The 25,635-nt window shown below is 39.9% G+C and overlaps 1 protein-coding gene across 1 annotated transcript; it reads right to left on the reverse strand.

Annotated features, from left to right (window-relative positions):
- Positions 1 to 966: 966 nt before the first annotated feature.
- LOC112231658 (uncharacterized protein C4orf54) lies at positions 967 to 24,465 on the reverse strand. Its single transcript, XM_024398355.2, has 2 exons — positions 19,557 to 24,465; positions 967 to 3,296 (listed from the first exon to the last, which is right to left on the reverse strand). The coding sequence occupies exon 1, from the start codon at positions 24,167 to 24,169 to the stop codon at positions 19,577 to 19,579; it is 4,593 nt and encodes a 1,530-aa protein (XP_024254123.1). The 5' UTR covers positions 24,170 to 24,465; the 3' UTR covers positions 967 to 3,296; positions 19,557 to 19,576.
- Between the last annotated feature and the right edge of the window lie 1,170 nt (positions 24,466 to 25,635).

Raw genomic sequence — 25,635 nt, forward strand, 5'->3', positions numbered from 1 at the left:
TTCTACCCATCTACCAGCTGCCAGGTGCCCTTCTTTGCGAGGTATTGGGAAAACTCCATGGTCTGTGTTTCCAATTCACTGCTCGACTGAGGGACCTTACAGAAAATTGTATGTGTGGTGTACAGAGAGGATGTAGTCATTAAAAAAGTCATGTTAAACACTGTTATTGCACACAGAGTGAGCCCATGCAATTGGAAAAAATGTATAGTAAACATTTCTAAAAACATTATTCCACTTTGACATTATTGGGTATTGTGTGTGACACACAACCTCAATTTAACACATTTTAAATGCAGGCTGTAACACAACAAAAATGTTGGAAAAGTCAATATTTTCTGAAGGCACTGTAAGTAGTGTGAATGTACTGTTCAGAAAAATGTGCTACTTTGTGTCAGAATTCAATTAGACTACATTCTAGTATTCAACAATTCATCAGGATAATGTGTAACGAATTTCCTTTTGAAGGACAAGAAACATCAACCAATTTTCAACTGTTATACAGTGCCTTGCGAAAGTATTTGGCCCCCTTGAACTTTGACCTTTTGCCACATTTCAGGCTTCAAACATAAAGATATAAAACTATTTTTTTCCATAAAGGCCAGATTTGAAGAATCAACAACAAGTGGGACACAATCATGAAGTGGAAAAGTTTAGAGGGACGACATTTATTGGATATTTCAAACTTTTTTAACAAATCAAAAACTGAAAAATTGGGCGTGCAAAATTATTCATCATTATTTATCATCATTAGTCATTTAGGTCAACATTGGATCATTCAGAGATCCTCACTGAACTTCTGGAGAGAGTTTGCTGCACTGAAAGTAAAGGGGTTGAATAATTTTGCACGCCCAATTTTTCAGTTTTTGATTTGTTAAAGTTTGAAATATCCAATAAATGTCGTTCCACTTCATGATTGTGTCCCACTTGTTGTTGATTCTTCACAAAAAAATACAGTTTTATATCTTTATGTTTGAAGCCTGAAATGTGGCAAAAGGTCGCAAAGTTCAAGGGGGCTGAATACTTTCGCAAGGCACTGTAGTATGCACTGCTATTGGTTGGTGAATAAAATCATTTAGCTGGCCTGCCAAGTGCACAAACGTGCCCAACAGCAATTACAAACCCTTAAGAAGGAAATTCAGTTTACATACCACAGTATATGAACCATTTCATAAAAACCAACAACAAAAGAAATGATATGTCAAAAAAATAAATAAATACATTGTCTTTATCTGGTTTGACATTTTGAAAGGTATCATGTTTGACGTTTGAATCCAAATGTTTGCATGATGAAGGTGAAATACTAGAAGTCAGTTTAATACCTTTTGTAACAGGTGAACATGTTTTAAATGTTATAGATCCATGGCCCAGTGGGTTGTACTGTGACTATACTTTCTTCTACAGTGGAAGCAACTCACAGGGTACTTTTTTTATACAGTATGTTGTCACGGACGGAAAACTCAAATGTATTTTTTTTACACAATTCAGGTTCATAGACTGACCAGCAGCTCCACATACCTTGTATGTATGTTCAAATTTGTAAAACAAGAAAAACAGCATCCTACAGTATGCATATTCAAAAATGAAGAAAGCACCATTGCACTAAGCATGAGCGTATATTGTTGCACTGCATAATTGTTCATAAGGAAAGAACAAGATTAGTGTTTTTAATTTGATTTCAAATCATAACCTGAAATGACTGAGTTTAAATTTGAATTCAACCCAACCATGGTCCTGATTTGAATATGAATATAAGCATTATTTACAATTGGCATTCAGAATTATTCTAAAAGTATTCAGAATGGGCATGAATTGGCAGTATCCATTATTTTTTAAATAATTGCCATTTAAGAAAAGGATCAAAGGGAAAGACAATTCCTTTCCCGTTTCTGTTTACAAGTAGGCAACCACTCAAAACATTGTAAAAACTGAAATAAAAAATACTCATGTATGAATTGACTGATGCATTTCTAATTTATCTGAGCTCTCTGTATTCTACTTCTATGCCCTCTTTCTATCGCTGAAGTAGCACGCCAGCCTGTTGTCTGTTCACATAATGCATAATACCTCACAATTACTAAACACCTACAGTGCACACAGGCACCATATCATTGTCCTCTTACACATGAGTGTAAAAGTTAGCCAAAACCTATAGAGGAAGTTATCCCCTAAAATGTCTCAACTATAGCTGGCTCCCCTAAGCCTAAAGCTACTTGGGAAATGTTTGCCCCAAATACACTATATAGCCAACCTCTGACCCTGAATAACCACTAAATATGTGGCAGGTCCCAGGGCTCCAGCTTTTCTCTTAAGTCTATCCTCATATTATTTGCATACAAAGAGAGTGCCATACGAATGTCAAATAAAAGCACATCAAATCACACAATGCAATAACTGTGTGGCCATTACCTGCAAAATTAGGAAACAATGGGTGCAGCTAGTTCAGAGAGAGAGAGAAAAAAGAATTCTACAGGTCACCTAACAGCCAAGAGAAAAAGGAAACGCGTCAGTTCAGAGAATAAAAAAAATCCCTTGTTAAAAATCCTTCGTGGGTTGGATTTTGAATTTATATGATGTATTAAATTGGAATTGACCCACGTGCAAATGCAAATGTTTCCCAATGTATGGTGTAATAGGGTCTACTGATGTCTATTGTCTACTGATTATGTCTACTGATTAAATATTTTTGTTGGGGCAATCACACCCGCGTGTGACTTTTATGGGCCTTCCATTTAAATCGAAATCTTGACTTATTCTCCCATGAATTATAGCAGCTTGTACATTGTATGCTACTGTATGATGAATTATACTGTTTGCTGCAGTATATTTTTTCAACAATAACTGCGAGAAACAAAACACATCTTGTTCTGAATTCCTGCTTCACAGGAAGGGAAACATGCTGAATTCATGGTTTGTGGACCCAATAAAGTGTCTAAAATGTTGAATCTTAATAGGAAAACAGTCATTATTTCCTTTTGAATCACAATATTGCAGTGCCTGAATTCAAATGCTTTTGAACAAAAAGGGATGTTCTGTAATCTAAATACAGATCCGAAAGCAGTCTTACAAAGCAATTAGCTACCTTACAAACAAGTAGTAGGCATAGCTTTACAGATACAGACATGCTGCAACGACCACCGGCAGGATAGAGTTGGTTGGGGTGGTGATGGTGGCAGGTGGTTGGGCTTGGAAACATGGTGGGTTCAGGTGGAATTTGGTGGACTGGGTGCGAAGAAGGGTGTGAGAAGATTACCATGAAATATCTACTTATCACTGGACAGGCTCCCCAAGAAGCACTCCTGTGTAGAAAAACAACAAAGGATTGTGGTCAGGACACATGTTATAAAACTTAATCAGGGTAAGGGTCAATTTGAAAAGGCTTGAATTTGTTTTTGTTTTCTTGGCAAACCTCACACACAATATTTTGACCACATCCACTTTTGCAACAACGGTTCAGTGAATTTAACACTCACATTAACTATTATACCTGTGTGATACTAATTAGTCAAGAAATTGTATTCAGAGGCTAATTCAGTGGCCTTGTGATTGGAGTGTCCTCCCTGACATTGGTTTGGGGTTCAAACCCCGGTGAGTCATAGCAAAGAAAAGAAAATGGGACCCCATGCTTGGCACTTGACATTAAGGAGATGAATTTGGGGTAAGGCCCGGTGATATACTGGCATTCTGTCCAGATGTACTTACATCAAGCTACCTCGCACTACAGAAACAGGAGATGGGCTGTTCTGGCTTGGACAAGGTTTTTTAAGGTTATTTAATTGTATTGATTCAAGTATTGACAAAGTGACAGGACACCATTATGTTAGCTTTAGGGACATCTTTATGAAGATAAAACCAGATATTTTACACAGAACATTGTGCATGCTGTAGTACAGTGGTTCCCAACCAGGGGTACTAGGACTTCTGGGGGTACTTGGCCTATCTACAGGGAGTACTTGACAAGACTCATGAGACCACAGGCTTACAGGTAAAATGCACATGAGGGGGTACTCCAGGCAGAGCAACCGAAAAAGTACTCCAGGTACAGTAACCAAAAAAGGTTGGGATCCACTGCTGTAGTGGATTATGCCACAACAATAACATTGTACTAGCATGCTGTTATTTAAGTGATAATGCCCTCGAAGCCGGTGTTGGAGGATATATTGGCATGGGTGTTGTCAGAGGCCTGAGACAAAGTATTATCATTTTTATACAACGGGTTACTAACATATTCAAATAATGATTTACATATTTTCATTTAAAAGTGATTTTGGTTCATTTATTCATGCTAAACTCAGCAAAAAAAGAAACATCCTCTCACTGTCAACTACGTTTATTTTCACTTGTGCAAACTTTTAACATGTAAATATTCGTATGAACATAACAAGATTCAACATTTAAGACATAAACTGAACAATTTCCACAGACATGTGACCAACAGAAATTGAATATTGTGTCTCTGAACAAAGGGGGCTGAGATCTGGGCTCTTCACTGGCCATGGCAGAACACTGACATTCCTGTCTTGCTGGAAATCACGCACAGAAAGAGAAGTATGGCTGGTGGCATTGTCATGCTGGAGGGTCATGTCAGGATGAGCCTGCAGAAAGGGTACCACATGAGGGAGGAGGATTTCGTCCCTGTAACGCACAGTGTTGAGATTGCCTGCAATGACAACAAGCTCAGTCCGATGATGCTGTGACACACAGCCCCAGACCATGACGGATCCTCCACCTCCAAATTGATCCCGCTCCAGAGTACAGGCCTCGGTGTAACGCTCATTCCTTCGATGATAAACGCGAATCCGACCATCACCCCTGGTGAGACAAAACCGCGACTCGTCAGTGAAAAGCACTTTTTGCTGTCTGGTCCAACGACGGTGGGTTTGTGCCCATTGGCGACATTGTTGCCGGTGATTTCTGACGAGAACCTGCCTTACAACAGGCTTACAAGCCCTCAGTCCAGGTTCTCATAGCTTATTGCTGACTGTCTGAGCACTGATGGAGGGATTGTGTGTTCCTGGTGCAACTACGGTAGTTGTTATTGCCATCCTGTACCTGTCCCACATGTGTTTTGTTCAGATGTACCGATAATTGACGATGCAATTACAAAGCAACTACTAAATTAACTTATAATATAAAACATTATTACTTGAGTAATTACAGCGTTATTACATAGGTCTAACATTTCATATAAAGTGTTACCCTTTTGACATGGTCAAAATATTTGGTGTGAGGTTTTGTGTGGTGTTATTATACAGGAATAAGAGCAACTTAATGTAAAGTGTGACCATTAAAAGATACAGTAAAACGTAATAAAAGTATATTATCCCTTTATGTAGGGATAGCCAGCAGCATACCACCCTGCATACCACTGCTGGCTTGCTTCTGAAGCTAGGCAGGGTTGGTCCTGGTCAGTTCCTGGATGGGAGACCAGATGCTGCTGGAAGTGGTGTTGGAGGTCCAGTAGGAGGCACTCTTTCCTCTGGTCTAAAAAAAAAAATATCCCAGGGCAGTGATTGGGGACACTGCCCTGTGTAGGGTGCTGTCTTTCGGATGGGATGTTAAACGGGTGTCCTGACTCTCTGAGGTCATTAAAGATCCCATGGCACTTATCGTAAGAGTAGGGGTGTTAACCCTAGTTAGTGTCCTGGCTAAATTCCCAATTTGGCCCTCAAACCATCATGGTCACCTAATAATCCCCAGTTTACAATTGGCTCATTAATCCCCCTCCTCTCCCCTGTAACTATTCCCCAGGTTGTTGCTGCAAATGAGAACATGTTCTCAGTCAACTTACCTGGTAAAATAACGGATAAATAAATAAAATAAAAATGTAAGAGCTGGAGGTCAGCACCACTCCACCTCCCCTTTTTGGAGAGAGGGGCGACCTATAAAAAGTTTAACCTGCTGCAGTCTCGCTCACCCACCTATTCCCCCCCTCCCCCCAGCATTTGATCTCTCCCAGCAGCTGCCCTCCTCCTGCCTCAGCACAACAAATACTTTACATTGCCTGACCTTTTCTCTCCCGTCGCTATACCAGCCGTGCCCAATGCTACAACTCAACCCCATCTGACTCCCCTGCCACTGACCCAGCTGACATGTATCCCTCACGCAATTGTCTCAATACACCGACGTGTGTGTGTGTGTGTGTGTGTGTGTGTGTGTGTGAGAAAGAGAAGATGAGGACAGAAGGGGTAGGAGAGGGTGCATTGAGGTGAAGAATTATGAATTGATTTTGAGTTTCAATATATCCACAAATGTCAATACACAAAGGACAGTGCCAATGGAAATCTCCATTCACATATATGATCAATTTAATATTGAGGAACCCAAATTACATAAATGTAATTAAGTTAAATGTAGACGTAATTCATAAAATTGTGTGAAATAAATATTCAACATTTAAACTGTATTTTGTCACAATAACCAGGTTTCCATCCAACGTTTTTATGCCCGTAAAGTACATGCCGGACAAAAAATGTCATAACAGAACTGATGGAAACAGCAAATTTGTCATAAACTTTCCAAATGTCGACAAAACAAAATACGATAGACAAGGTGGGGTTTTTTGGTGTCTTAATAATGCAATAAATGACAGTGAAAACGCTCTTCTTATATGCAAATATTTATATAATAACCATCATATCGAAGTAAACTTGGAGTCACGCAATGACATGTTGTGTGGTCCTCCCACTACGACTCCGGAAAACATTCAGTTTATTAGGCCACAGATTAAATAAATTATGATGAACTTCACAGGGTGGTGAAAGTGCAAGGTGGTGAGCTTTATGCTCCTTTCCAATAAATATCGAGGGTCTTATTCTGGTAACATGATGATCGATGCTTGGCTGCCATTTGACAAATTAAAATAATCTTGCTTTTGACCATAATAATCTCATCATATACCCACACTGTATCTGCAAGCTGTTGGCTAGAGTGCACATGCCAAACCAGTGGGCACATTCCCTTGAATGTGAAAATTCGATGGAAACCCATTTAAACCCATTTTTTATTTGGTACATGAGGATTTAAGTGCTAAAAGTCATTTTTATGTGCACTACGTCATCATGCACATACTTTTATCTGCAACAAGTCAATTTGATGGAAACACATCTCTGGTGGGAAAATGGGCATATTTTATTTATGCAGATTTTAGAATATTCGCATGAAAATCTGTCAGCCAATTGGATGGAAACCTAGCTAGTGTGGCATTGTATAGCCTATATTGTAGATTACATGTCACTAAACATTTCTACACCTGTTGGATTCGGCGCATGTGACATATAGAATTTGATTTGATTTGATTACTGGCCTACTATAAACATTATTCCAACGTACTGTACTTAAGGATAACACTTTTTTGTGAGTCCCTATAAAATGCTAGTTGTGCATTATTTTATAAGGTTTTAGTGCAGTGATGTTTAACTACAAATAAAAATCAGCATCAGGATAGATAATAATAAGAGCAAAATAAAGAACAGAGTAGCAGCAGCAAATGATGAGTGTAAAAGTGGGTGAGTGTGCACGTCTGTGTGTAATGTGTATGTATGTGTGTGTGTGTGTGTGTGTGTTATGTGTTTGTGCATAGTGTATGTGAATGTGTGTGGGCTTTGTGTGGGAGTGTCAAAGTAGTGAGTGTGCGTAGGGTCAGTGCAAGATACAGTCAGTGGAGATAGTTTTGGTACCATTCATTGACTATTTAGCAATCTGGCTATTCAAATTGCCAGATTTAAGATTATATTGTCCCACCAGTCAATATAATCTTAAACATTACGATTTCTAAAATAGAAAACTGATTCCACATCACCACTCCTACTCTAAGACGCTTTGTGAATACTTTACTTCGAAAGTATAGGGTAAATTGAAAACACAGAAATACATTTTTCTTTCTTTCGAATTCACTAAAACAAGCACCATCAAGTAGGCCTAACAATTGTGTATAATTATTTAAAGTAAGTACCAGAAAGTATTGTTACCAGATCATTTTCTAGCAAACACCAGGTAACTAGTGGAAATACTGGCGTAAAGTAAAGTGTAACTCAAAGCAAGTGACTGATTCCTTAGAAACACTGATAAACTATAATACCACATAACTCATTTGGGGCCGGATTCAAATTTAGGAAATGTACGCCTTCCCTAAGCACTTCTCAGTAGTTGATATTCAGACTTACTTTATGCAAGTGTGTAATGGGCTTTGCAGGCGTGGTTCCCCTGCGCATGCTGAATAAATGTAATTCAACCACTGAAAACTCTCCTACTCGCTGGCCAACTGCAAGGGTTGTCGTTGGTGGAAGAAGGAGAGGACCAAAGCATAGCGTGGTTAGTGTTCATCTTTTTAATAAACAACTGAACACTTCAAAAATACAAAACAACAAAGTGACAACCGAAACAGTTCTATCTGGTGCAGACACACAAAGACTGAAAATAACCACCCACAAAACAGGCTACCTAAATACAATCAGGGACAACGATAGACAACTGCCTCTGATTGAGAACCATATCAGGCCAAACACAGAAATAGAAAATATAGAAAAACTAACATAGACTGCCCCCCCAACTCACGCCCTGACCATACTAAATAAAGACAAAACAAAGGAATAAAGGTCAGAACGAGACACCAACAGATTTTCTCCTGGAGTTTTCATTCAATAGGGTTTTCAGTACATTTATCTAAAGCCATCCCTTTAAGTTTGGTGTACGTTTAATTCGAATTTTCTCCACAGACAATATATGTAGTTAACGGTTTCAGAATATTAGGGATCAATGAAAGAAAGTCACGTAGCCCTAAATACACGCATATTTGTCTACTTTTCAGCACCAATTGGTAGATTTAAAAATACTTTGGTCTTGTATGTTATCTATTTATTGTCAGGAAAGTATTCATGAATATAAAAAAAACAGGTTTGGAGAGACTTTACGCACTAAATATATTGGTGAGTCAAAATTACAGTGGTTTGATTCAAAGTATACAATGGGGGTCGAACAGTAGTGCTATAAATCTACCCTAATAATACCCACTAATCATGGAACTGTGGTGACAACATTCTAGTTGTCATGAACTCGGCACCAGGCAAACAAGTTTAAACTGCTACATATGTAGGCTACATGTCCCAAATTACTGCAGAACTTGTAATACTTATATACCTAATTATTTATCTCATACCTAATATGAGCAACTATTGCTAGCGATCCTCAGGAACAACCACACAAATGTGACAGAGGAAAGAAAGGTAATCTAAGTATGTAATGGAATGATGCAAAATTTAAGGAAATGAACACTAAACTGACAGTTATAAATGTACAGTATGTGGGTATAACTGATGGTGGCTACCGAAAATGGCTAATTGTTTAACATGACACCATTTTTTGTTATACATTGAAAAGTCGAGGCATATAATTAAAACATACTAGAAATCACAAATCAACTCCGTAGGTTTTCCCCTTTAATGTTATTTGCGCATGGCTACAGAAGCCTATAACTTAGGGCTCCAATTTTCATCCTTGCGATTAATAAGGCCAGCATTTCATGTCCTTCACTGTGGAAAAGTTGATAAGTGACCCGATTCAGGAAACTAAGCGTGTGTTGCGACTTCACAGGAGAGCTGTTTGAATTTAAAATATTTTTTTTTTAATTGAAATGCACTTTTGGCAGAAATGCCTTCTTGAACATGTGAACATTCATGTGCCTTAATAACAAACTTGTATGCCATCTGTAAATATGAAAACAATTGCTAAATTACGAGCCTTGTTGGTTAAGCCACGGAAAAAGGTAGCAACCTTCCCACTAGCCATTATTGGCTGAGATAATGAGTGGGCTGGACATGCCGAGAGAGGAGTTCGGATTGGTCTGCCATATTGAAGGCGTCTGTCTATTTGAGCTCGTCAGTCTGCGTTGGTAATCCTGTCGAACACTGCTTTTAAAAAAATGTATTGTGTAGTGGAGCTGCATAAGTGTTGCTCTCCATTTTCTGGAGGTTCAAGTTTTGAAATCAGTGGAATTAGAGTATGATAGCTAAAGAGATGGAGAAAACACCTGTCTCTGGATTACATCTTTAAAACTAAGGGCAACCGTGGTATGACATTCCTAACAGGGAGACGCGTCCATGATGTATGTTGATGTATGTTGATGTATACAGGTAAGATAGTCTAGCGCTAGCTACATTTTCAGATATTACACATTTCTAATTTTGACAGAAAGTGGTTTCATTTCAAGCTAGGCTTACTCCCTAGCTGACGTTATTATTTGTTTCACAGAGCCATTTTCTTTTCTAATTGAAGCCTAATGTTAGCTAGCTAACACTGGACCTGTTTGGTTAGCTCCCAGCACTGTGGCATTATTGCCACTTTGTTCATTGTTGTTTAACTAGCTGGCGCTATCTGGCTAGCACGTTAGCTAACGTTACGTGATGTGGGTGATCTTAAACGTTGTTTACCTAGCTAGGTTCATTGTTTACCTGGCTAGCTAACTATATGTCTTTAACTAAAGTGTACTGTTAGCTAGCTAGTTAACGTTAGCTGGCTGGCTCCCTAGCAGACGTTATTATTAGTTTCCCAGAGCTGTTTGCTTTTCTAGTTAGGCAGTGTTGGCACTTTGTTGATTGTTGTTTAACTAGCTAACATTAGTTGGCTGGCTCGTTAGCTAACGTTATGTGATGTGTGTACAATACCCGTTGAATACGGCCAGTGTCGGTAAACGTCTGCAAAAAAGGGTAATGGAATTGTTGCCAGTAGAGCTGATTAGGCTGTTTTCATGTTATCAAGAAGTAAACAAATCATCGGCCAGAGCATCAAGTGTGCGATCCGAGATTGAAACAAGATGGGTGGGGCAAAATCTTAAGAGGGTGTGAACGATACTGAATGGCTGTAGACAAAGAGGAGCTCTTCGCTAAACATTCAAAGGCCATTTTCTCAAAAGTGTGTTTACAAGTTGATCAATTTTCAAAGCATAATTACTTTCCCATTGTTATTCAAATGCAGTATATGATATAGCATTTTGTAGCTCTGAATCTCTACTTTTATCCAATGTAAAAACCACCATTTCACATTTTACTACATAAGGCCATATCCAGGTGGTGAGTCACATATGTTGATATTCTTCAGTTAGCTGCCATATGACTGTGATTACAGTGCATGGAGAATGGTGCTATTTCTATCGGGAAAAAATTAAGTAGATTTTATTCCACTTGGAATCAACCTTATTCATTGTTTAAATCAGCCAGTGGTCCATGGAATAACGATCAGCTTAGACAGCATGAGGGCTCTGTTAAAGCACAATTGTTCAGGTCACCTTTATGTGACAAGTGTCAAACCCTGAGAATAAAGTTGTAAACACACACTCGTCTCGTACTATGGAAATAGCCCGCCAGTGTGTAATGCAGAGAAAGGGAACTGTCTATCCCGGACCACAAGTCCAACCAGAGCCCACCCAGAGTCGAATTACCCCCGGGGTGTGTCGTAAAACTAGCAGTGTCTATTAGCGCCATTTGTTACGGGCACAACTCAAACATGCTGGCCGACATGATGTAGTACATCAAATCGTCTGCACAAAACCACATGCCTCTAAACGCTGGGCTGGCCCACATCCAGGGACTCAAACATTGACGACCTCGTACCAGCTATTAGATGTCATGTTGTAAAGGAATTATGGGGCCTATTTCAACTGTACATTTTCTAAGGCTAAAGGAATGACTCATTACACATTAGAAAGTATGGAACCCTCCATTCCTACAACTACATCAAAACGTTTTTATTTTCAGTCTCTTACTAGAAATGCATTCATTTGAGAGTTCTGAACATGGCATGTGTGTAAATGTAATATTAATCAAAAAGCCCTTTTAATTGACCTTTATATAATTGCACACAGATTACCAGATATTTACTACAAAATGTAATTGTTAGATGGTACTTATACTTACTTATAGCAATAACCTATGAAGTACACATATGTTACTTAGCCTGTTAAACTCTGAGCAGTTTTGGGCCCTGTACATTTATTTTGTTGAAAATAGAAAGTGACATATCATTTGAAAGCTACAGCCCTTGTCATTTTGGGAATTGAACTCAAATCTTACTGCTGGCAATTTCATAAGAAACCCTCCACTGTAACAGTTTTCGTCGTCTGAAGAAGAGGAATTGGACCAAAGCGCAGAGTGGTAAGTGTTCATGCTTTTTATTGAAACTGAACACTAACAAAAATAACAAAGGGAATAACTGAAACCGAAACCAAAACAGTCCTGTAAGGTGCAAAACACTAAACAGAAAATAACTACCCACAAAAACCATGTGGGAAAAAGCTACCCAAGTATGGTTCCCAATCAGAGACAACGATAGACAGCTGTCCCTGATTGAGAACCATACCTGGCCAAAACAAAGAAATACAAAAACATAGAAAAAAGAACGTAGAATGCCCACCCAAATCACACCCTGACCAAACCAAAATAGAGACATAAAAAGCTCTCTAAGGTCAGGGCGTGACATGCGCGACACCACCACCCCTACCTCTCCCCATAAAGGCCATAAATCATGACCTATATTCGTAGTATGCAATGTCGTTCAAGTCACCAAAACTGCAAACATTTAGTATGCATGGAAAGGGTATACCTTGATGTTCATTGTAAAAGCAATGCATTTCCTTCTCCCCCCACATTACCTTGTATGCATTTGTAACAGTATAACTTTCGTCCGTCCCCTCGCCCCTGCCTGGGCTTGAACCCAGCACACATCTGCACACATCAACAACAGTCACCCACGAAGCATCGTTACCCATCGCTCCACAAAAGCCACGGCTCTTGCAGAGCAAGGGGAACCACTACTTCAAGGTCTCAGAGCGAGTGACGTCACCGATTGAAACGCTATTAGCGCGCGCCACCGCTAACTAGCTAGCCAATTCACATTGGTTACACATTCTCCACATGTGCCGTTGATCTATCTCAATTGTTTTACAATAGGGAAAGTGAATTGGAAAATAAGTTAGACATTTCTTCACCTGTCTGTATCTTATTTCAATAAACAATCTCGATACCTTGAAAGGCCTCATTGCTAGGGTCAATTTAAGATGTCAGGCTTGAAAATCCATTCAGCCATTTTGGCACAGTGACTCACTACCCAAACCAGACGCAACCGGTTTAAAGTGGCCAAGAGACATCATGTGATCACATACAGCTATCTAGTGCAGGGGCTGCCAATTTTTTTTCACTCAGGGCCCCCTTCCAGCACAGGGGAACATCCCGCTCCCCCCATGCACATGCCACATCTATTTCTATGGGTACAAGCACTGTTCATGACATATTGGAAACTGTTCACACCGATCTTGTTGGCAGAGAGAACATTTTGCAGTTTTAAAATCTTATTTTATGCAATTCTACACATTTTGTCAAGAGGTGTAGAGAAAATGTTGCAGTTTTAAAGCAAATTATCTTGCAATTCTATACATTTTGCCATGTCTAATGTGTATTCATGTGAAATTTGAGTGACTCGAACATTCCAACAAAATCTATGGGCTAAAAAACCTAAAAAACTTTAGTTGACATGGGCTATTTTGATATGGACATTTCTGGAAAGTTATAAATAACTATCTAAGGTATGCAATGACTGACATGACAAGAGGATTCCACTAGTGCATTCTATTGTTACAACATTCAAGAGTAAGTTGAGAAAATAAGTTCAAAAAAAAAAAACAGCATGGAACCACTGGTCTAGTAGGTAAACTGGGAATCAGACCTTCCTATGGGAATTTGTGCATGTTTAGAGAGCCACCATTAGGTTAAAGATCGTACATTTATTTTAATAAATAATATATTTTTTAACAGTAATTGGTTAACATATTTAATTTAAAACCCAGACTTTTAAATGTCTTATTGCCCAACATGGGGACAATTGGGGGGGAATTCAGGATTTTTGGCCTGCTGTATCTAGTAGTCACATTGACACTTTTATCAGAATTCCTCAGTTCTTACCTTTCTAACAATACTAAGCATGTGGTTGTAGGACATAGTTTAGGAACCAAAATGTACTTTGTGAGGATAGTATACAATATTATACATTGTTTAGAAAATGCCACCAGAGGGCATCAGAGTTTAAGACACCTGGTACCACGTAGACACCTGCTACCAGATAATTAGTTACCAATTTTGTTTACTTATTTGAAGTGATTACCAGAAAGTACCCATTGTTACCATATAATTTCTTAGTAAATACCAACTAAATACCAATGGAGACAGCAATGTAAAATAAAATACAATTCAGGGGACTTATAAGAAAAGTGCCAAGTCAATCTGGTCTCATCATTCATAATATCTAAAATTCCTCATTCATATTAAAGTTTATGGGAGGGCAGGGGGAGGCATGGCACTTTTAATACTAATGCAATAATGGTGCATTAATTAAAGGCTTTATGAAAACTGTCGCAAAACCACTTACCATTTTTTTTAAATTACAATTGAAATTTAAAAAAAAAATACCCCCCTGCAATTTGTATATGTTACGAATTCCAATTTGTACAATATGTTATGAATTTGGTGCTTAAGATTTCATTCAATATCTTTAACCAACTTGGTGGGAATTGTACATTTCTTAATTTCTTCACACTAATCTCAAACCAAATCTGAACTATTATTTCTCATAAGGCTCATAATGCCCGATTCCAACCCAAGTTAAGTGCACATAAATGCACCTTAATTCCATTTTTATGCACTTTTCTCTCTATTCTGACCTTGAACTTAAGCATGCCATTCACCTGCTATTTATTCGGAGTGGAGATCTAAGAAATGAAGGTGTGGCGGAGGTGTGTTTACAGATACATCGTATTTTGACCTTGACTTAATTGTCTCATAATTCCACCACCTTTACGGCCACGGAAACCATGAATAAGGTCAAGTGATCCTGATGGTTCCAAGTGGAAAAAGCATCTACTTTATATTTTCTAATAGAAATAACAGCATTCTCCATGCACTGTAATTTACAACTTGATATAGCTAGATAAATTAGTAACCCATTTGAATAAGGGAATTGTAAATATAAATTACACTTGTTTTAGATCTATTTTACTTTATAATCGCTGGAGACAAATGTGACACCTGTCATATCAAATCAAATCAAATCTTATTTGTCACATACACATGGTTAGCAGATGTTAATGCGAGTGTAGCGAAATGCTTGTGCTTCCAGTTCCGACAATGCAGTAATAACCAACAAGTAATCTAACCTGTGGAATTGTTATTCCACAACTACTACCTTATACACACAAGTGTAAAGGGATAAAGAATATGTACATAAAGATATATGAAGGAGTGATGGTACAGAACGGCATAGGCAAGATGCAGTAGAAAGTAACGAGTACAGTATATACATATGAGATGAGTAATGTAGGGTATGTAAACATAAAAGTGGCATAGCTTGAAGTTGCTGGTGATACATGTATTACATAAAGATGGCAAGATGCAGTAGATGATATAGAGTACAGCATATACATATACATATGAGATGAGTAATGTAGGGTATGTAAACATTATATTAAGTGGCATTGTTTAAAGTGGCTAGTGATACATTTTTTTTACATCAATTTCCATTATTAAAGTGGTTGGAGTTGAGTCAGTATGTTGGCAGCAGCCACTCAATGTTAGTGGTGGCTGTTTAACAGTCTGATGGCCTTGAGATAGAAGTTGTTTTTCAGTCTCTCGGTCCCTGCTTTGATGCACCTGTATATGACAGCAAACTGAAGCATTTCAACATATCAACTTTCTCACAGTAAAGTTTATGAAATGCTGTGCCATTATGCAGAATTAAATTTTTACAGCCTTCCCACCTGCAGGGTCGGGCACTCTTGAATGTCTGAATTATAGGCTACCCTGGCTTTCTCTGTTTCCTATTTATATCACGTTAAATATTTAGCCACTGTCAGTATCGACCATCAGTAAAAGCACATATTCAACTGTCAATTTACTGTTAGTTCCCTTCAGTTAGGAAAGCCTACATTATCATTACATTTACAGTTGTTTCATTTAACTTAATTTGCTTCCTCTGTAAACGCCGTCACGGCGGGGTGGTTGTTGCTGAGGATCAGTTGATAATGTAAAAAAAGACATGTAGGCTAATTAAAATATTATGGAGCGGAGCACAGACCAAGCCATAACAGTTTGAACCCAACGCCTGGCACAGTTCTTGGCCGTGTCATTACACAGTTCCATGGTTAGTGCAGGCAATAGACGAGGGTATAGCCTACTATTGTACACTATTCTCCCTATTATAATTCTATGTACACTAATATTCCAACATTATCATGGGTCGAAGAAATGAATTTGGCCATTTTCAGAATTAAAGCTGCAATATGTAACTTTTTGGGTGATCTGACCAAATTCACATAACTATGTGTGTAATATATCTGTAATTCTCATTGAAAGCAAGTCTAAGAAATGTTATATGTTGGCCATATGGCCATATGTTGGCCATATGGCCTCTTGGCCATATGTTATGTGTTCTATTTCTATGCTTCCAGTTCATAAGTTTCATTTTTGCATCTTTTACTTTCGTTTTTTTACACCAGTTTCAAACAGCTGAAAATACTTTTGGTAATGGAAAAAATATTTCACAGCTGTACAATGATTCTCTACACTATACTTGCTTGTTTTGTCACAAACTCAAATTAGGCGAACTCTTAGAATTTTGCAATCAGAAATGCAACCTGGTCTCAGAGAATTTAATATTATTCTGTATGTAAATCTGAGACACTCCACTTAGTATGATATGTTACGTTTCGTATGGTCTGTATTAATTTGTGGATGTCCATCACCCATTACACGTATGATATGTTACAAATTACAATTCGTATTATATGTTATGAATTGCAAAACTTACAATATGTTACGAATTTGCAAAATAATGATAGGGTTATGGTTGGGGTTAGGGGAAGAGTTAGCTAAAAGGGTTGTGATTAGGGTTAGGGGAAGGGCTAGTTATCTTCTTAAGGGGTGGCAGCGTAGCCTAGTGGTTAGAGCGTTGGACTAGTAACCATTAGGTTGCAAGTTCAAACCCCCGAGCTGACGAGGTACAAATCTGTCGTTCTGCCCCTGAACAGGCAGTTAAACCACTGTTCCTAGGCCATCATTGAAAATAAGAATTTGTTCTTAACTGACTTGCCTAGTTAAATAAAGGTAAAATTTAAGTAGTTGAAAAGTAGAAATGACTAAGTAGTTGAAAATATGCTAATTTGCTAAAATTCTAAAGTTGTCCTTTGGGTTGCTAAACATTTGCTTTATATTCACCCTGACCAACAACACTACTTTAGTTTTTGCCTAAACTAACCAACTATCTTATGTAACCATACCAAACGTTACATATAAATGGAGTATCGCTGATTTACATACAGAATCATATGAAATGCTTTGAGACCAGTTTGGGAAATGGCAGAGCATCTTTAATCAAACCATAGTTTTCTTTATTTTGTGAGTAAATAATCTCCAACCTGGTTTTTATGATTCATAATTATTTTCCTAAAACTAAATAATATAAAGATCTGAGTATTTTTATCTACCAATTGGTGCTGAAATGGAGTTGATATGCATTTAGCCTATTTAGATGGCTTTCTTTCATTGATCCCTAATATTCTGAACCCGTCATCTCTATATATTCTATTGAGTGTCGCTAAAATTCTAACTAAAAAGAACACTGTATTTAACCTCTTGATGCTACCCATCCCGGATCCGGGATCGTGACTACGGCTCAAGCTCATTAGCATAACACAAAATGTGAAAAAATATTCTTAGACATATTTAACCTCCACACCTACACAAGTCCAATAGCTCAAATGAAAGATAAACACCTTGTTCATCTACCCAGCAAGTCAGATTTCTAAAATGTTTTACGGCGAAAACATAGCACACATTTATATTAGACCACCACCGAAACAAAAGGCAAACGGCGGCCATTTTGTCCCAGAAAATATAAAATTTAAAAGTAGGATTAAAAAATAAATAATTCACTAACCTTTTGAAAATCTTCATCAGATGACAGTAATATTACATGTTACACAGTACATTTTATTTTTTTCAATAATATGCCATTAATATCCATAAATCTCTGTTTACAATGACGACATTTCAAAAATGCTACTCAAAATGTCCGGAGAAATTATGATAGCTCGGACAGATAACGTCAGATAACAAGCAATAAACATGACTAAATATACATGTTCTACATATAGTTACAAAGATACACTTCTTCTTAATACAACCGCTGTGTTACATTTATTTTTAACGTTACAGAATTCGTTCACTAGTCTATGCTATGAGTCGGCGCTCAGATATTAGCAGTGTCTCCTCTACGTTTGGAGTCCACAGAAACCCAAAATAACCACATAAATATTCCCTTACCTTTGATGTTCTTCGATCAGAAGACGTAGAAGGAGTCATACTTACCCAATACATCGTTTGGTTTCAAGTTGTGCGTCTTTGTATTAGCATATGCTAACAGCTTCAGCTGAAATGCACCCAAAATAACTTCTGCTCCTTCTGGTCCCGCACTCTTGCGCAATCAAACTTCAAAATTACATATTATATGTCGACTAAACTGGTCAAACTAAGTGCAGAATCGAGCAAAATGATGTTTTTATCATGTAAAACAATGATAATCGCAAACAAACGAACCGGCTTCAATTGGTGTCTATTGGAAAAGAACGTTCCCCAAATCGGCCGCGCGCAATAGAGTGCATGTATGTGAGAGTGAACCGGGCATTTTCGCCCGCCAAAGGATGAGGGAGCGCGAAATTCAAACAATGAACGTGCCAATTGAAAGCAGACATCGCGCTGAACAAATACATACTGTTCCCAGATCGGTAGCTGCCTGGGAAGGGTGGGGGCGATGACGTCAAAGTTGACCCAACTTTTCTCTTGACAAGAGAGAGTTTGGGAGAAAGGCTGCCCTGAGAGTTCTGCTTTACATACAGACATAATTTAAACGGTTTTAGAAACTTTAGAGTGTTTTCTATTCAATAATTATTATTATATGCATATATTAGCAATTTTGGAAAAAAATATTTTCAGTTTACTATGGGCACGCACTTCCTCCAACGGGGCAGTATTGAGCCATAAGCTCAAGAGGTTAAAGGGATGGCTTAAGATAAATTACCTGAAAACCCTATTGAATGAAAACTCCATGAAAAAATCTGTTGGCGAGCAAGTCGGAGGGTTTTCAGCGGTTGAATTACATTTATTCAGCTCGCGCAAGGGAACCACCCCTGTAAAGCCCGTTCCGATAAGGCAAGTCTGAATACCAACTACTGAGAAGTGCGTAGGAAAGGTTTAATTTCCAAAGTCGGAATCGGGGCCATACAGAGAGAATACTCAACTGCTCTTTATGCGGTCAAAAAGTGGAGTTGAAACACTATGACACTAAGACACTGTGTAAACATTTTAATGCCATGTTTGGTGGTATTCCAATACAGAGTGGGGTCTTTGCATGTTGTCAATATAATATATCTATACGAGTTATTTCAGGTTGTATTCCAGCCACAGACTGTACAGCTTTGAAGTGGTACAAGCATGAGTGAGAAGGAAACACCCAATGTGACTCACTGTGTATATTCCCTTAGTGGTTACCGGTGCTCCACCACGAAGCTCATGGTCGTCCCATCAAAGGAGGGCGGTGCGATGATTCTCGGGCGTTGCTGCGACGTGATGCTGATGACCGCTGGTTTCCCTTCTGACGTCACCGCACTCCCCTGGGTGACGGGCACTGATGCCGGCACTGACTCTCCCGTAGCACTGTAGTAGGGGCTCTCTGCCCCCATCATGTTACCCTCCTGCACCAGGGTGTATTTCCCTTGAGCCGTCTCCCCACTCTCTTCCTCTAATTGGGACACCATGTGGGTTGCAACCTGTGGTGCCATCACCGTCTGGGCAGCAAGTGTGGGTGAGAGGAACCCCGGGTAGATCATGTAGGTGGGTGCGTACATCCCTCCCAGGTTCAGTGCCAGGGGGGATACGGACATGGGGGTCACTGGCTGTGGCGGAGGCATAGGCATGGGCATGTCCACATACTGGCCCATCTCAGGGTGGAAGAGACACTGGGTGACTGGCTCAATCGGCGTGTCTACCAGGTAGTATTGTCCGGTGGTGGGATCAAAGAGCATCTTCCTCTGTGTACGCTGGAAGGGGTCTCCCCCCGAAGGGGTGGTGGGCAAGGGGGCAATGGAGGGGGAGAAGCAGAACACCTGCGGCTGGGGCGTTCCTTGCTTGACCACTGGTCGAGAGTGGTGGTAGATGGTGGCGGTAGTGGCGGTATCCGGGGCCCGCGTCTCTATGACAACAGGGGACCGTTTGAGGGACTGGATAGAATTATGCTTGTGTCTCTTGGTGTTGGTGATGCCAGGTTGACTGGCGGCAGGGCTGCTTGGGAATACCTGCTCTTGAATGGGCAGTTTCATTTGACCAACACTCCTGCCTTCTACAGGTATTGTTAAGTAGTTTTCAGAGTCTGGGTTGCCAGATTTGATGGGCTGTGGTGGAGTCTCTGTGGTGGGGCTGCTTTTGAACCTTCCCCTGTCTACAAGGGCTCGTTTTGGGGGGGATATTTTCAATGACAGTGGACCTATCGGGGTCTTAGAGCTAATGCTTTTCACCATAGAGGTTGCATGTGATGGAGAACAGGTTTGTGGCCCATTCCAACTATTAGAGCTGCTGCTACTGACAGCTGTCTTAATGCTGTTCTCCAAATGAAACACGCTTTTGTTACTAAACCTCTTACTTTGATGTGACTGGGTTTTAAAGGTGTCCTCTGTTAATGGGACATGGATTATTCTTAGACAACCTTTCTCTTCTTGAATGTTGCATGTTTCTGGCAACCTGCCTGTGTTTATCGCTGTACTAAGCCTCTCCCTGCCACCTGCTGCACCTAGCTCCTCGGGGCCACCATGCTCCTCTCTAGCAATAAGTGACAGAACATGACTGTCTGTAATAGGCCAGGGAGCCTGGCTCTTGCGCTTCCATTCATTTCTGTCAAAAACATAAAGCTGTTCCATTGTTTTAACGGCAGCCTTTAGTTTCTCTAATGCCACCTGTTTTGGTATTTTTGACTCCGGTTTGCGTTCACCTGCCTCGACCATTTTTTCCTGCTTTTGTTTAGCCTCGGACTGATCTGTGTTTGGCTGTTTTGCGAAGCCAATTGGAGGTCTGCCCGTCGCCCTGTGCAGCGACATGGGTTCATTTTTGGCACATTCTGGAGATGGTTTGGGGGATGACCTATCGTTCTCAATTTGTCTCCGCTTTGGAGCCTCGGTTACAAGCACACGCTGTTTAGTACTGCTATTTGTATTTACAGACTGACATTTTATTACAATTGAAGAGGGAGGCGATTTCTTATCGGATTCTTTCGTAGAACCTTTATTGTCTTCGCGTAATGAGGCAGCAGCAGAGGCGACTGCGCCTTTACTCTCGCTGTTATCCACTGAGACTAAACGATATGAACTCTTGACCAATTTACGCACGTCTCTAACCTGATGAATTGGCGTCTGAAACTTGCACTTATTGTCCCTTATATCCCTAACCGTAAAGTGTGGCACTCTGTCTGACGCTGGCAGCACCTGACATTTGGAGTCAGCTGCTGACTTTATTGGATAATTTATATTAGGGGTTAACAATTTGTCAATATTTAGCGGATTGCATTTGTTTTCTTTTACGCTCCTCAGACGTATTTTTATCTCGGGTGCCTTTGACCCTTTCACGATTCCTGCATTGTTGTCAGGTCTACACTTTCTCTCCCCGTACCCCCGTTGCTCTTTTTGCGCACCGACTAAAGTACTGTCTGACACCTTTTCTTTAAATTGATTTTCTTTGGGGAGAAGCTGGGAACTTGGAACAAACAAGTGTGACAATTTAGTTAGCTTACTACTTACAACTCTGGAGTCTAACTCCCTTTCCCCCGTATAATCTGTTGTCGAGGGTGTCCCATCTAAAATGGTACGAATTTCATGTTTCTCTTGGGGCTCTGGCTCACCATCCCTCCATGATTTGAATGCGCTGTTTTGGCTATGGCTCAGGGATCCTCTTGTGGGCTCGCATGCATCCTTTTGAAAATCTAATCGTGCCTCATTTATAGTCTGAAAGCTTTCTAATGCCTCAGTAAGCTCTTCTTTGGGGTCACAGGAATTAGGTCTAAGGTCCACAGCCCCTTGTTCATCAGAAGAATTGCTTGTGTATCCCGAACCCGATTCTGAGGTTTGACTATTATGCACGCCTTTCTCTGTATCCCTCTCTCTTACCCCATCTTGATCCTTGCATTGAAAGCATGGGGAGTGCGTGGGATGCGTGTCCCGTATCTCCCCCCTCTCCATCTTGCGCTCCTGTTCAAATTGCATTTTTTTGGATATTACATTTTTTAAGAGACTTGATGCGAAACTTGCCTTCTTATGTGTGCCTTCCATGCTATCACCCGCGTCACTGTGTTGGTAGCTCACTTCATATTCTGGCTCTGCTGGCAAGGTGCCGGGAACTTCATCCATGGAACGTGCTCCTGAGGCATTTTCTGAATATTTGGGAGGTTTCCCGCGTTCAGGTGACCCCGCTTCAACATTACAGCGAAAATCCAATGTCTTTGTCAAAGTGATAACCTCACTGCCTGGTTCAAATGGGCCTGTAAACTCTACGTTTTGGGTAGAGGAAGATGCATGTTGTGGACTAGATATTTTTGTATTCAAAGAAATCATATTGGTTTGGGGACCTTTCTTACTGCTTATGGCAATACCATTTATACTCTTATACTCTGCGTTCTTGCTCATTTCAAAAGTTGCAGTTGCACTCTTTTGGGCGATTAGATTTTGCTCTCTGCCCTGTGACATGTTACCATATTTAAGGTCAACGAAAGCTGACCACTTGTTTAAACCAAGCCCATATTCTGACATTGAAGACTCACTTGAAGTGCTCAAATGTATAGCATCGAAATAGGGACATGCTAAACTCCTAAATGATTTCGCGGTTAAATTACGCACTTCTTTATCAGCGTCGTCCAGTTCACTTATTGAACTGGACGCACCGCTGGAATATTCGTTAACATCTTTCCCTCTTAATTTAGTTGCAAAGTGTTGGCGTCCCGGGGCTGGGATAAAATATTGGGATCTATCGCACAAGGCTTCCGCTCTGGCGTCAGTGCTTGTAAAAAAGAAGTGACTCCTGTCTCCCACATGCTTAGTATGATAACACATGTTTTCATTTTCAATTGTATTGTTATAGTCGTTTATCGCTGTGGATGAGGTCTTGATTGACAGGTGAATTTGCCCCGCCGAATTCCCACTACCATTTTGGTTTTTACAAATGCTTTCATCTGAGCTGGGGCATTTGTCAGAGTCACAAAACTCACTCTCAGTGCTGACAACTGCACAACCAGCAACACTTTGGTGCACATTATTATATTGCGCCTTACTGCTTTTCACTTTCGCCAGGCTCCTACCATCCACGAGGCCTATCAAAGTCCCCTCTGTTGTTTCATCGCTTTCAAAAGAGGCATAATCCACAAATGAATAAACCAGATTATCGTCCTCAATATCCCAACAGCTTCCCCGTCCAAAATCATAATCGACATCATGGTCAAGCTCTGTCAGTTGGATTTCGTGCGTTGTAATGTAGTGCGATTCGTCTATCACGGTATCAGGCGCACAATGGTCCGACAATACTACGCTCTCACAGTCGTCCGATTCGGATTTACTGTTCAAATGCATGTCTGTGTATTGTAACTCCTCACACTCGCTGGGGACAGTATTATCACGAGGCACAATTTCGCTCTGGAGTTCTGTCATATTGTCATTCTCCAAGTCCACATTGCTGTTAAATTCTGTCAAAGACGTGTCCATGGGGGGATCTTCCGATACAGGCCTATCTTCTGACTTGTCCTTGGATTTTACCTCATAGATTTTATCCACATTGTCATCAATCTCGCGAATCCTGGGGCTCCTCTCTCCGGATTTATCACTGTTGCATTTGAATACCGCCAGTTGGTTACCGTCACCGGTAAAAGCCACTTTAACCGTTTTTGTGACCTCTGATTTCATATCAATTAAGTCATTCAAATGAACATAATTGTATTCGTCACTTTTTGTTTTAGGGTTGCACTTGTCTTTGTCTTTATTTCCAGGGAGCAGCTTTCTATAAGGTCCGGTGTTGTCTCGGTAAGTGAGAGTTTTCTCAACTGCTTCCATTTGTGCCGTTTCTTACCGCCAGAAATGCTCTGTTAGCGATGTTATCCTGACACAGGACGGAAAACTCTGCACGAGGGAGAGACTGGAGTGAAGGAGGGAGTGAGAGTGAGAGGGGGGTCAGTCTAGTTGCCCTCGGAATTCCAAATGCACTCTGTTGAATATTCCGCTGTCCGTTCTCAGCGCATGGAGCTGTTGCTCTTCACCGCTTCTCTCGATGACGGTTGTCTGTATGACGCTCGAGTAACATTTCGGATGACATATCAGCTACATTAGCAGAGGCTGGGGTCAAACCTTCGCCACAGCGTGCGAATTTAGGACTACATGCTAATCTCCTTGATGCTACTCTCTTTGATAACGTAGCGGTGCACAATCGAGAGAGAGAGAGAGATAGAGAGAGAGAGAGGAATGACCATGTGGACCCTTGTGGAATGCGCGTGAACATGATCTCCCCTGTACCAAATTACAATGAATTATGCACAGCCACAGAATACCCAAATTGTTACTGTATTTTCTAATAAATATTTGGTGCGCCCATGCAGTGTATTAGATACTAAAACGTAAACATCAAAGATCTATAGTGTTGCCTTAAACACTTGCATATGTGACAAATAGGCTATAAAAGATGACGGAATGGAAGACGCGCTATTTTTATCAGCCGTGCATGGAGCTACATCTCAGTGCCGCACAGCACAGGTACTCGCTGACTGCATAGTAGGCCTACTCTTTATGAAAAATATTAGGTCCTAATTTAACTCATAATTAAAAAGTAAAAAAATTATATATATTTTCGAAATATGTTAAGGGGTTTAATAACGCTACTGTAGCTTCCTCCTATTTCCAAGAGAATTGTCTCGTCAGCTTCTGTATGCCCAAAGCGCAGTTAAGGACATGGAATGTGCGTCACCATTCCTAGAAGAACAGCTAATTTTCATAGAAAACTTTCTTTCTTTCGTTCTATACTTTCGAAATAAATACCTTCTAAGTAAATAAATACATTTCGGAAGGAAAGATTTTCTAAAGAAAGGGGAGATCAGAAATGCAGAGCATCAATGTCTCTAACAAATTAACAAAATTGCTAGACTACTTTTGATATTAGAAACCGAAACAGTTTTCAGCTCTTATTCGCTGTATTTATGTGATAGCTGCAATACATTGGACTACAACTATTTTTTTGACAGCTGAATGCTATCAATGCTCCACCCACGATTTTCAACAGCTGCAAATAAAGAGAACCGGAGAGGTTGTCCAATAAGTTCCATCGTGGAACTCACAGTAAGGACTGCAATCCAATGCGTCAACAATAGTATATGTTTTTCTCATCTTATACAGTATGTATGGACTTTGCGATCGACCTGACTGTATATTGGTGACAAACTTGATGAAAAAATGTCCAAATTTGTACAGCAGTGGTATTCAAACGTTTTCATCCGAAATGCCAAAAACATTATCGGGTGGACATCAAACAC

This window comes from Oncorhynchus tshawytscha, linkage group LG34, assembly GCF_018296145.1.
Source record: "Oncorhynchus tshawytscha isolate Ot180627B linkage group LG34, Otsh_v2.0, whole genome shotgun sequence".
Classification (NCBI taxonomy): domain Eukaryota; kingdom Metazoa; phylum Chordata; class Actinopteri; order Salmoniformes; family Salmonidae; genus Oncorhynchus; species Oncorhynchus tshawytscha.

What these genes read in the sequence shown, in the direction of transcription:
- LOC112231658 (XM_024398355.2), bottom strand. Translation starts at nt 24,169, where the DNA reads ATGGAAGCAGTTGAGAAAACTCTCACTTACCGAGACAACACCGGACCT.